Consider the following 13,204-nt stretch of genomic DNA (forward strand, 5'->3'; position numbering starts at 1 on the left):
CAGACATGCTTACCCATAGTACACACATTGCATACTATTCAAAATTATGGTATTAAGTAGACATTGCGGTCATTGGAAAACGGTTGATCTTCCAGGAAATCGCAAATGGTGTATAGAGAGAACAGGATTATTTGTGATGGCACAGAAATATTCAGCCGCTGATTGATCAAAAGTATATTTTGCCCTGCCATTTTATTCAATGAAGTATCAAAATGCCATCTGATAAACATTTTAATTAAGTGTGCCAGCATATGAATTCCTGCTGATTGTTTCCTGACTACCAATAGTTAGCTGTATACCAATTCCACCTTGCTGTCTTGGTTGAATATTGCATTATTTTCTTTCACTAGAAACACCAACAACTACATCAACAACTGAGACCACTACCATTACTACATCAGGTTAGTGACAATATATTTCAGACACTTGTAGGAAAGGCACACATAACAGAGAGTACATGTAATCTCCATGCACACAATACCCACGGAACAAATCAATCTGAAGTCTCTGGTGCTGTGAGGTAGGAGTTGCACCAGCTGTGGCACTTTACCGCTCCTTATGTTCTAAATTTCTGATCAGTAGTTCTTACAATACTTGCTGAGCTTCCACAAAATCTGGTTGGTACATTAAGAAATTGAAATTGTTTGTGATGACCCTGAAATATTCAGCTGCTGATTGACAAGGATTTTCACTTTGGTAGAAAAGTTTCTTCCCTTCCCCTCTTCCACTATTCTGGGAGATTTTGGTCATAGCAACGTTATTAAACAATTTTGTTTCTGCTCAATGATTTTCCAAAATGGATCAACGAAGGAGTTCAGAACTTTCCTCAAGAAATCACAATTTATTTTCATGATTTCGTTCCATTTGATAAATGATGAAGCAAAATTTGGTTCATTTCTAAATGTCCTTTGCTTAGGCATGAGCAATGAACATTGATAACATTCATCCCAGTCTCAGGAAAATGTGCAGAGTCCTACTGAAATTGATTGCCGACTCTTGCAATTCAATCTGTAATTTCTTTTCTATTTGCTCTCCAGGAACAACACCAACAACATCTTTGACAACTGGCTCAACTGAGTCCACCACCAGTTCCACAACAGGTGAGTCAAACCACTTTTAGTAAACATTGGCTAATCTTTAGACAATGGGGCAACATTTCTAACATCAGCACTGTGGCTCCATTCTTTTATCTTCGCTCACATTATGGGCATGAATCGTGAAACTGTACTGCTAGTAATAATGGCGTAAAGAAGACCATACAGTGTATGGAAGACGTGTTTCGATACACAGAGATATCCGCAATTGATGTGGCATGATTGTTCGAGATGGCAGGGAAATATTAATATGCTAATTGACAGAGATAAATAAATTTAGCAGCATACTATGTCCTCCTACGTTTTTCTACGATGAAGGAAATATCAAGTGTAACATGTTTTATTAAAAGGTGCCAGTTGATAAATTCTTGTTGAAGGATTCTAAACTGCATAACAATTCCTCTTGTTTGTCTCGGTGGAACATAACATTTTTTTATTTCACTAGAAATAACTCCATCAACATCTGGGACCACCACTACATCAGGTCAGTATCATCCTCTGTTAAAAACTTGGGGGGATCACAGGCAGAGAAAGGGAGAACGTGCAATCCCAGCCTAGACAGCACCCGAGGTCAGGATAGAATACAAATCCCTAACACTATGAGGCTGCAGCTCTTCCAGCTGCACATCTGTGCCAACTCAATCTTACTAAACGCCTGATCAGCTGCAATTTCTGAAAGACAAGGAAAAAGTAATTCAGACGTATAATATGGCAAACGCTTTATTCAATGATGAAGAAAATGACAACTGATAAAAGGTTTTAATAAAATGTGCCAGCCCATGAATACCTGTTGATGGCTGTATAACTACGTACAATTTACTCTTGGCTGCCCCACTTGAATACAACATTATTTTCTTTCACTAGAAACGACACCAACAACTGAGACCACAACCAGCACTACATCAGGTTAGTAACATCTATCAATCTTATTAGCTTTTCCTTTAGGACTCTGTGCTTTGTTTAGTGAAGCTCTATATAGCACCCTCTTCAGGAATATTTGTTCATTGTCTTATTCCAAAAATGTAGATTCTCACCACGAAAATATAGATTAAACTACCGAATTAAGGAGGCCTTTTGGTGCTGATTGCCTGCAAAAATTTTTAAAAAGAGCATTGAGTCTGGCACCTTTCAGTAGACATAGATAAGGATTTTCACTTTTATAGATAAGGTCTCTTCCCTTCGCCTCTTCCACTATTCCGGGTGTTTTTGATCATTGCAACGCTGTTAAACTGTTTTGTTTCAGCTCAAAGATTTTTCAAAAATGGATCAACGAATAACGGTATTAGAAATAATGGTATTAAGTAGACCTTGCGATCATTGGAAAACGGTTGATCTTCCAGGAAATCTGTAACTGGTGTATAGAGAGAACAGGATTATTTGTGATGGCCCTGAAATATTCAGCTGCTGATTGACAAGGAAAAAGTAATGCAGCCGTATAGTATGGCCGCATGCTTTATACACTGATGAAGAAAATGACAACTTGTAAAACGTTATCATAAAATGTGCCAGCTCATTAATTCCTGTTGATGGCTCAAGAACTGCGTGCAAATTCCTCTTGGCTGTCCACTTGAATAAAGCATTCTTTTCTTTCACTAGAAACGACACCAACAACTGAGATCACCACCAGCACTACATTAGGTTAGTAACATCATCTATCAATCTTGTTAGCTTTTCCTTTAGGATTCTGTGCTTTGTTTTGTGAAGCTCTATATAGCACCCGCTTCAGGAACATTTGATCGTTGCTTTATTCCAAAAATGAAGATTCTCACCACGAAAATGTAGATTCAACTACTGAATTAAGGAGGCCTTTTGGTGCTGATTGCCTGCAATAATTTTTAAAAAGAGCATTGAGACTGGCACCTTTCAGTGGACATGGATAAGGATTTTTACTTTTATAGAATAGGTCTCTTCCCTTCACCTCTTCCACTATTCCGGGAGGCTTAGGTCATGGCAACGCTGTGAAACAGTTTTGTTTCTGCTCATTGATTTTTCCAAAATTGATCAACGAAGGAGTTTAGAACTTTCCTTGAAAAATCACAATGTCTTTTCATAATTTCGGGCCAATTGGTAAATGACAAAGCAAAATTTGCTTCTAAATGTCTTTGTCTTTGGCACGAGCAATGAACATTGTTAAAATTCAGCCCAATCTCAGGAAAATGTGCAGTGTCGTACTGAAATTGATTGGTGACTTTTGCAATTCAATTTGTAAATGTTTTTCTATTTACTCTCCAGGAACAACACCAACAACATCTTTGACAACTGGTACAACTGAGTCCACCTCCAGTTCCACAACAGGTGAGTCAAACCACTTTCAATAAACATTGGCAAATCAAAGACAATGAGCCAACATTGCTAACATCAGCTTTGTGACTTACTTCTTGCATATTTGCTTACATTATTGGCATAAATTGTGCAAATATACATGTTAAGATGTCAATGTTTGGCTCATAAAAATTTTACCAAATTATGACACAATTTCAATATAGTCTGGATTTGCGGAGGAAATGAGTTGGTGTTTTCTGCTCCTCATTTTCTTTGGGCATTCCGTAGCAAAAAACAAAACCATGATTATAATGAACACATGTTACTCAAGTTGAGGATCATGTATCAATGGGACATATGAACAAACATGCTTACCCATAGTGCACACATTCCATACTATTAGAAGTTATGGTATTAAGTAGACCTTGCGGTCATTGGTAAACGGTTGATCTTCCAGGAAATCTGCAACTGGTGTGTGTAGAGAGAACAGGTTTATTTGTGATGGCACAGAAATATTCAGCAGCTGATTGATGATCAAAAGTATATTTTTGCCCGGCCAATTTTTCTACGAAGGAAAAAAATGCTCTCTGTTAAACATTTTAATAAAGGTGCTAGCATATGAATTCCTGCTGATGGTTTCCTGACTACCAGCAGTTAGCTGTATATCAATACCCTCTTGGCTGTCTTGGTTGAATACTGCATTATGTTCAGTCAGTAGTAACACCAACAATTACAACAACAACTGAGAACACTACCAGTACTACATCAGGTTAGTGACAATATATTTCAGAAAATTGTAGGAAAGGCACACATAACAGGTACATATAATCTCCATGCACAATAATAACACACACATTTGGAATCAAAATCAATCTTTACATAATTTAGTCTCTGTAAAGATTAACTTTGATGCATAAAAGACATAACATTGCACCATATAATCTCCATGGAATAAATCAATTTAGTCTCTGGTGCTCCTTAGCTGTGGCACTTTCTACTTATGTTATAATGTTCTGATCAGTAGTTCTTAGAATACTTGCTGAGCTTCCACAAAATCTGAACTTGGTACATTAAGAAATTGAAATTTTTTGTGATGGCCTGAAATATTCAGCTGCTGATTGACCAGGAAATAGTAATGCAGCCGTATAGTATGGCCTCACTCCTTATTCAATTCATCGGTGAAGTGATGGGGAAGTGGCCGGGGACGGCACCGGAGACCCACCTAGTGGAGGTGGTGAAATAGGCGAGCTGGGCGCTGAACTCCTTGGAGAGGCCGCGAGGGACACAGTCTGTTTTTGCTGAGCAGTTTATCTTCGCTTACATTAGTAAGAAGTAACCAATCTATATAGTAAAACATTTTTATAAAATGTGCCAGCTCATGAATTCCTGTTGATGGCTTTATAACTGTGTAACAATTCCTCTTGGCTGCCCCACTTAAATACAGCATTATTTTCTTTCACTAGAAACGACACCAACAACTGAGACCACCACCAGCACTACTTCAGGTTAGTAACATCATCTATCATTCTTGTTAGATTTTACTTTTGGACTCTGTGCTTTGTTTAGTGAAGCTCTATATAGCACCCTCTTCAGGAACATTTGTTCATTGCTTTATTCCAAAAATGTAGTTTCTCACCACATAAATTTAGAAGCTACTGCCAAATTAAGGAGGCCCTTTGGAGCTGGTAGACCACTATAATTTTTAAAAGAGCATTCAGGCTGGAACGTTTCAGTAGGCATGGATAAGAATTTTCACTTTTATAGAAATAGTCTCTTCCCTTCGCCTCTCCCACTATTCCGGGTGTTTTTGGTCATGGCAACGCTGTGAAACAGATTTGTTTCTGATCAATGATTTTTCCAAAATGAATCAATGAAGGAGTTTAGATCTTTCTTTAAAAAATCACAATGTCTTTTGATAATTTAGGTCCAATTGATAAATGACGAAGCAAAATTTGCTTCTAAATATCTTTGTCTTTGGCACGAGCAATGAACATTGTTAAAATTCAGCCCAGTCTCAGCAAAATGTCTAGTGTCGTACTGAAATTGATTGGTGACTCTTGCAATTTAATTTGTAAATGCTTTTCTATTTGCTCTCCAGGAACAACACCAACAACATCTTTGACAACTGGTACAACTGAGTCCACCTCCAGTTCCACAACAGGCGAGTCAAACCATTTTTAATAAACATTGGCAAATCTTTAGACAATGGGCCAACATTTCTAACATCAGCACTTTGTGACTTACTTTTTCTTGCTCACATTATGGGCATTATCGTTATTGGCTGCTAGTAATTGTGGCGTAAAGAAGACCATGTTAAGTATGGAAACGTGTTTCGCTCATAAAATTTCCCAACATGTGTCGTATTGTTCGAGATGGCAGGGAATTTCTAAATGCTAATTCGAGATTTGTGCAGGATACTATGTTGGTTTTTCTACGATGAAGGCTTCTCAATTTCTTCAGGATACATTCTTGTTAGATTCAAAAAAAACAAAACTCTTGATTCGGTGGAATGAACACATTCAATGAAGAATCCATCAAATGCCATCTGATAATCATTTTAATTAAGTGTGCCAGCATATGAATTCCTGCTGATTGTTTCCTGACTGCCATAGTTAGCTGTATACAAATTCCACCTTGCTGTCTTGGTTGACATATGTGCAATTCTTTTCTTTCACTAGAAACACCAACATCACTACATTTCTGAAACAACTGAGACCACTACCAGTACTACATCGCTTTATTAGATGAAGAAAAGGACAACTGATAAAAGTTTTTAATAAAATTTCAGACACTTGTAGGTATAAACGGCCCACATAACAGGGAGTACTTTGTAGAAACGACACCAACACTGACCACACACAATACCCACGGAACAAATCAATCTTGTTAGTCTTTAGGGTGCTGTGCTTTGTTTAGTGAGCTCTTGCAGCACCAGCTGTGGCATATTTTTCATTGCTTTATTCCTTGTAGATTTCACCACGAAAATGTAGATTCTGACTCAGTAGGAGGCCTTTTCTTGCTGAATGCCTGCAAAATTTGAGCTTCTGGCACTTTCACTTTGGTAGATAAAATTTTTCACTTTTATAGATAAGGTCTCTTCCCTTCCCCTCTTCCACTATTCTGGGAGTTTTTTGGTCATGCATACGTTATTAAAACTTTTTTGTTTCTGCTCAATGATTTTCCAAAATGGATCAAGGAAGGAGTTCAGAACTGTCTCCATGAAATCACAATGTCTTTTCATGATTTAGTTCCATTTGATAAATGATGAAGCAAAATTTGGTTCATTTCTAAATATTCCTTTGCTTAGGCATGAGCAATGAACATTGATAACATTCATGGCCCATCTCAGGAAAATGATGCAGAAAGTGACTACTGAAATTGATTGCAGCTCTCTTGCAATTCAATCTGTATTTTTTTTCTATTTGCTCTCCACTTGAACAACACCAACAACATCTTTGACTAGAACTGGCTCAACTGAGTCCACCACCAGCACCACAACAGGTGAGTAAAACCATTTTAGTCTTGTTGGCTAATCTTTAGACAATGTTTTGGAAGCAACATTTCTAACATCAGGAACTGTGGCTCATTCTTTTACCAAAAATGTAGATTCGCTCACATTATGGGCATGAATCGTGAAACTGTACTGCTAGTAATTAAAAATGGCGTAAAGAAGACCATACACTGTATGGAAGACGATTTTTCGATACGCAGGGATCTCTTCCCACCTCGACTGTGTCGTGATTTTTCGAGATGGCAGGGAAAATTTTAATATGCTAATTACAGACAGAGATAAATAAATTTAGCAGCATACTATGTCCTCCTACGTTTTTTCTACGATGAAGGAAATATCAAGTGACAAACATGTTTTGCTTCTAAAGGTGCCAGTTGCACGAAATTCTTGTTGAAGGATACTAAACTGCATAATGTGCAGTGTCCTCTTGATTTTGTCTCGGTGGAACATAACATTTTTTTATTTTCACTAGAAATAACACCATCAACATCAACTGGGACAACTGAGTCCACTACATCAGGTCAGTGATCATCCTCTGTTAAAAACATTGGGGGATCACAGGCAGAGAAAGGGAGAAGCTTTGTGCAATCCCTTGCCTAGACAGCACCCAAGGTCAGGATAGAATTGTGCAAATCCCTAACAATGTGATGGCTGCAGCTCTTCCAATTTGCACATCTGTGCCAACTCAATAAGTCTTTCTAAACGCCTGATCAGCTTGCAATTTCTTTGGGAAAGACAAGGAAAAAAAGTAATTCAGACGTATAGTATGGCAAACGCTTTTATTCAATGATGAAGAAAAGGACAACTGATAAAAAGTTTTTAATAAAATGTGCCAGCCCATTGAATACCTGTTGATGGCTGTATAACTACGTACAATTTACTCTTGGCTGCAACCCACTTGAGATACAACATTATTTTTCTTTCACTAGAAAACGACAGCCAACAACTGAGACCACAACCAGCACGGCCATCAGGTTAGTAAAAACTATCAATCTTGTTAGCTTTTCCTTTAGGACTCTGTGCTTTGTTTAGTGACTAAGCTCTGTATATAGCACCCTCTGTCTTGGTTGAATATTTGTTATTTGCTTTCATTCCAAAAATGTAGATTCTACATCAACGAAAATGTAGATTAAACTACCGTACTACATCAGGTTAGGAGGCCTTTTAGTGCTGAGATGCCTGTAAAAAGGCACACAAAAAGAGCATTGATCTCCTGGCACCTTTCAGTAGACATAGATCAATCTGGATTTTCACTTTTATAGATAAGGTCTCTTCCCTTCGCCTCTTCCACTATTCTGGGAGTTTTTGATCATTGCAACGCTGTTACAAAACTGTTTTGTTTCAGCTCAAAGATTTTTAAAATGGATCAACGAATAACGGTATTAAAAATAATGGTATTGACCAGAAATAGACCTGCAGCGGTCATTGGAAAACTCCTTGATCTTCATCAGTGAAATCTGTAAAGTGGCCGTATAGAGAGAACAGGATTACCTTGTGAGGTGGTGAAATATTCAGCTGGGCGATTGACTCCTTGAAAAAGTAATGCAGCCGTATAGTTTTGGCCGCATGCTTTATCTTCACTGATGAAGAAAATAACCAACTTGTAAAACGTTTTTATAAATGTGCCAGCTCATTAATTCCTGTTGATGGCTCAATAACTGTGTACAAATTCCTCTTGGCTGTCCACTTAAATACATCATTCTTTTCTTTCACTAGAAACGACACCAACAACTGAGATCACCACCAGCACTACTTCAGGTTAGTAACATCATCTATCATCTTGTTAGCTTTTACTTTAGGACTCTGCTTTGTTTTGTGAAGCTCTATATAGCACCCTCTTCAGGAACATTTGATCATTGCTTTATTCCAAAAATGTAGTTTCTCACCACGTAAATGTAGATTCTAACTACAAATTAAGGAAGCCTTTTGGAGCTGGTTGCCTGCAATAATTTAAAAAAAGAGCATTCAGGCAGGAACGTTTCAGTGGACATGGATAAGGATTTTTACTTTTATAGAATAGTCTCTTCCCTTCACCTCTTCCACTATTCCGGGAGTTTTTGGTCATGGCAACGCTGTGAAACAGATTTGTTTCTGCTCAATGATTTTTTCCAAATGGATCAACGAAGGAGTTTAGATCTTTCTTTAAAATATCACAATGTCTTTTCATAATTTCGGTCCAATTGATAAACGACGAAGCAAAATTTGCTTCTAAATGTCTTTGTCTTTGGCACGAGCAATGAACATTGTTAAAATTCAGCCCAATCTCAGGAAAATGTGCAGTGTCGTACTGAAATTGATTGGTGACTTTTGCAATTCAATTTGTAAATGTTTTTCTATTTGCTCTCCAGAAACAACCCCAAAAACATCTTTGACAACTGGCTCAACTGAGTCCACCACCAGTTCCACAACAGGTGAGTCAAACCACTTTCAATAAACATTGGCAAATCTTTAGACAATGAGCCAACATTGCTAACATCAGCTTTGTGACTCCACTTCTTGCATATTTGCTTACATTATTGGCATAAATCGTGAAACTATACTGCTAGTAAAATGTCAATGAAGCTCATAACAATGTATGGACCACGTTTTCGATACGCAATTTCGCAATATGTGTCGTGATTGTTCGAGATGGCAGGAAAATTAATATGCTAATTGACAGAGATAAATAAATTTAGCAGCATACTATGTCCTCCTACGTTTTTCTCCGTGAAGCAAAATATCAAAACCATTATTAAAAGGTGCCAGTTGATAAATTCTTGTTGAAGGATTGAAAATCATGTATCAATTCCTCTTGTTTGTCTCGGTGAACATAACATTTTTTGCTTACCCTAGAAATAACTCCACACATCTGGGACCACCACTACATCATGGTATTATCCTCTGTTAAAAACCTGGGGGGGTCACAGGCAGAGAAAGGGAGAACGTGCAATCCAGCCTAGGAAAGCACCCGAGGTCAGTATAGAAGACAACATCCCTAACACTTGTGAGGCTGCAGCTCTTTCAGCTGCACATCTTGCCAACTCAATCTTTCTAAATTTGATCAGCTGCAATTTCTGAAAGACAAGGAAAAAATAATTCTCTGTTATATTTATGGCAAACGCTTGCTCAATGATGAATGAAAAGGACAACTGATAAAATGGTTTTAATAAAATGTGCCAGCCCATGAATACCTGTTGATGGCTGTATAACTACGTACAATTTACTGGTTGAATATTGCCCCACTTTATTTTCTTTTTTAGTTCACTAACAACAACAACTACATCAACAACTGAGACCACTACCAGCACTACATCAGGTTAGTAACAACTATCAATCTTTTAGATTTTCCTTTAGGAGGCTGTGCTTTGTTTAGTGAAGCTCTACATATAGCACCCTCTTCAACACATATTTGTTCATAAATTCCAAAAATGTGAATTCTCACCACGAAAATGTAGAGTTAAACTACCGAATGTAAGGAGGCCTTTTAGTGCTGAATGCCTGCAAAAATTTAAAAAAGAGCATTTCTAATGTTCTGATCAGATTTAGTTCTATAGAATACTTGCTTCCCTTCCACAAAATCTGGGAGTTTTGGTGATCATTGCAACGCTGTTAAACTGTTTTGTTTCAGCTCAAAGATTTTTCAAAAATGGATCAAGGAATAATGGTATTAGAAATAATGGTATTAAGTAGACCTTGCGGTCATTGGAAAACGGTTGATCTTCCAGGAATCTGTAACTGGTGGATAGGAGAACAGGATTATTTGTGATGGTGGTGAAATATTCAGAGCTGATTGACAAGGAAAAGTAATGCAGCCGTATAGTTTGGCCGAGCATGCTTTATACACTGATGAAGAAAATGACAACTATATAGTAAAACGTTTTTATAAAATGTGCCAGCTCATTAATTCCTGTTGATGGCTCAAGAACTGCGTACAAATTCCTCTTGGCTGTCCACTTGAATACATCATTCTTTTCTTTCACTAGAAACGACACCAACAACTGAGATCACCACCAGCACCACATCAGGTTAGTAACATCATCTATCAATCTTGTTAGCTTTTCCTTTATGACTCTGCTTTGTTTTGTGAAGCTCTATATAGCACCCTCTTCAGGAACATTTGATCATTGCTTTATTCCAAAAATGTAGATTCTCACCACGAAAATGTAGATTCAACTACTGAATTAAGGAGGCCTTATGGTGCTGATTGCCTGCAATAATTTTAAAAAAAAGAGCATTGAGACTGGAACCTTTCAGTGGACATGGATAAGTATTTTTACTTTTATAGAATATGTCTCTTCCCTTCACCTCTTCCACTATTCCGGGAGGCTTAGGTCATGGCAACGCTGTGAAACAGTTTTGTTTCTGCTCATTGATTTTTCCAAAATTGATCAACGAAGGAGTTTAGAACTTTCCTTGAAAAATCACAATGTCTTTTCATAATTTCGGGCCAATTGGTAAATGACAAAGCAAAATTTGCTTCTAAATGTCTTTGTCTTTGGCACGAGCAATGAACATTGTTAAAATTCAGCCCAATCTCAGGAAAATGTGCAGTGTCGTACTGAAATTGATTGGTGACTTTTGCAATTCAATTTGTAAATGTTTTTCTATTTGCTCTCCAGTAACAACACCAACAACATCTTTGACAACTGGTACAACTGAGTCCACCTCCAGTTCCACAACAGGTGAGTCAAACCACTTTCAATAAACATTGGCAAATCAAAGACAATGAGCCAACATTGCTAACATCAGCTTTGTGACTTACTTCTTGCATATTTGCTTACATTATTGGCATAAATTGTGCAAATATACATGTTAAAATGTCAATGTTTGGCTCATAACAATTTGACCAAATTATGACACAATTTCAATATAGTCTGGATTTGTGGAGGAAATGAGTTGGTGTTTTCTGCTTCTCATTTTCTTTGGGCATTCCGTAGCAAAAAACAAAACCATGATTATAATGAACACATTTTACGCAAGTTGAGGATCATGTATCAATGGGACATATGAACAAACATGCTTACCCATAGTGCACACATTCCATACTATTAGAAGTTATGGTATTAAGTAGACCTTGCGGTCATTGGAAAACGGTTGATCTTCCAGGAAATCTGCAACTGGTGTATAGAGAGAACAGGATTATTTGTGATGGCACAGAAATATTCAGCAGCTGATTGATCAAAAGTATATTTTGCCCGGCCAATTTTTCTACGAAGGAAAAAAATGCTCTCTGTTAAACATTTTAATAAAGGTGCTAGCATATGAATTCCTGCTGATGGTTTCCTGACTACCAGCAGTTAGCTGTATATCAATACCTCTTGGCTGTCTTGGTTGAATATTGCATTATTTTCTTTCAGTAGTAACACCAACAACTACATCAACAACTGAGACCACTACCAGTACTACATCAGGTTAGTGACAATATGTTTCAGATAATTGTAGGAAAGGCACACATAACAGGTACATATAATCTCCATGCACACAACACACATGGAATAAATCAATCTGAAGTCTCTGTTTCTTTGAGGAAAGAGTTGCACCAGCTGTGGCACTTTACTGCTCCTTATGTTCTAATGTTCTGATCAGTAGTTCTTAGAATACTTGCTGAGCTTCCACAAAATCTGAACTTGGTACATTAAGAAATTGAAAATTTTTGTGATGGCCTGAAATATTCAGCTGCTGATTGACCAGGAAATAGTAATGCAGCCGTATAGTATGGCCTCACTCCTTATTCAATTCATCGGTGAAGTGACGGGGAAGTGGCCGGGGACGGCACCGGAGACCCACCTAGTGGAGGTGGTGAAATAGGCGAGCTGGGCGCTGAACTCCTTGGAGAGGCCGCGAGGGACACAGTCTGTTTTTGCTGAGCAGTTTATCTTCGCTTACATTAGTAAGAAGTAACCAATCTATATAGTAAAACATTTTTATAAAATGTGCCAGCTCATGAATTCCTGTTGATGGCTTTATAACTGTGTAACAATTCCTCTTGGCTGCCCCACTTAAATACAGCATTATTTTCTTTCACTAGAAACGACACCAACAACTGAGACCACCACCAGCACTACTTCAGGTTAGTAACATCACCTATCATTCTTGTTAGATTTTACTTTTGGACTCTGTGCTTTGTTTAGTGAAGCTCTATATAGCACCCTCTTCAGGAACATTTGTTAATTGCTTTATTCCAAAAATGTAGTTTCTCACCACGTAAATTTAGAAGCTACTGCCAAATTAAGGAGGCTCTTTGGAGCTGGTAGCCCACTATAATTTTTGAAAGAGCATTCAGGCAGGAACGTTTCAGTAAACATGGATAAGAATTTTCACTTTTATAGAAATAGTCTCTTCCCTTCGCCTCTCCCAC

The 13,204-nt window shown here is 37.7% G+C and overlaps 1 protein-coding gene and 1 long non-coding RNA gene across 2 annotated transcripts in view; both read left to right on the forward strand.

The window, feature by feature from the left end:
* The window catches only part of LOC129708043 (mucin-19-like), a 41,049-nt gene extending 40,643 nt beyond the window's left edge, over window positions 1–406 (forward strand). Inside the window, exon 36 of the mRNA XM_055653585.1 lies at window positions 351–406. Coding sequence (XP_055509560.1) covers window positions 351–406 — 56 coding nt within the window. The remainder of the gene's footprint in view (window positions 1–350) is intronic.
* Window positions 407–1,037: 631 nt separating this feature from the next.
* LOC129708009 (uncharacterized) lies at window positions 1,038–2,723 on the forward strand. The gene is made up of 4 exons (XR_008725265.1): window positions 1,038–1,100; window positions 1,540–1,578; window positions 1,959–2,000; window positions 2,691–2,723. It is a non-coding gene; the product is annotated as an uncharacterized LOC129708009 (long non-coding RNA).
* Window positions 2,724–13,204: the final 10,481 nt, after the last annotated feature.

The sequence above is a fragment of the Leucoraja erinacea genome, chromosome 22 (genome assembly GCF_028641065.1).
Source record: "Leucoraja erinacea ecotype New England chromosome 22, Leri_hhj_1, whole genome shotgun sequence".
Taxonomy (NCBI): domain Eukaryota; kingdom Metazoa; phylum Chordata; class Chondrichthyes; order Rajiformes; family Rajidae; genus Leucoraja; species Leucoraja erinaceus.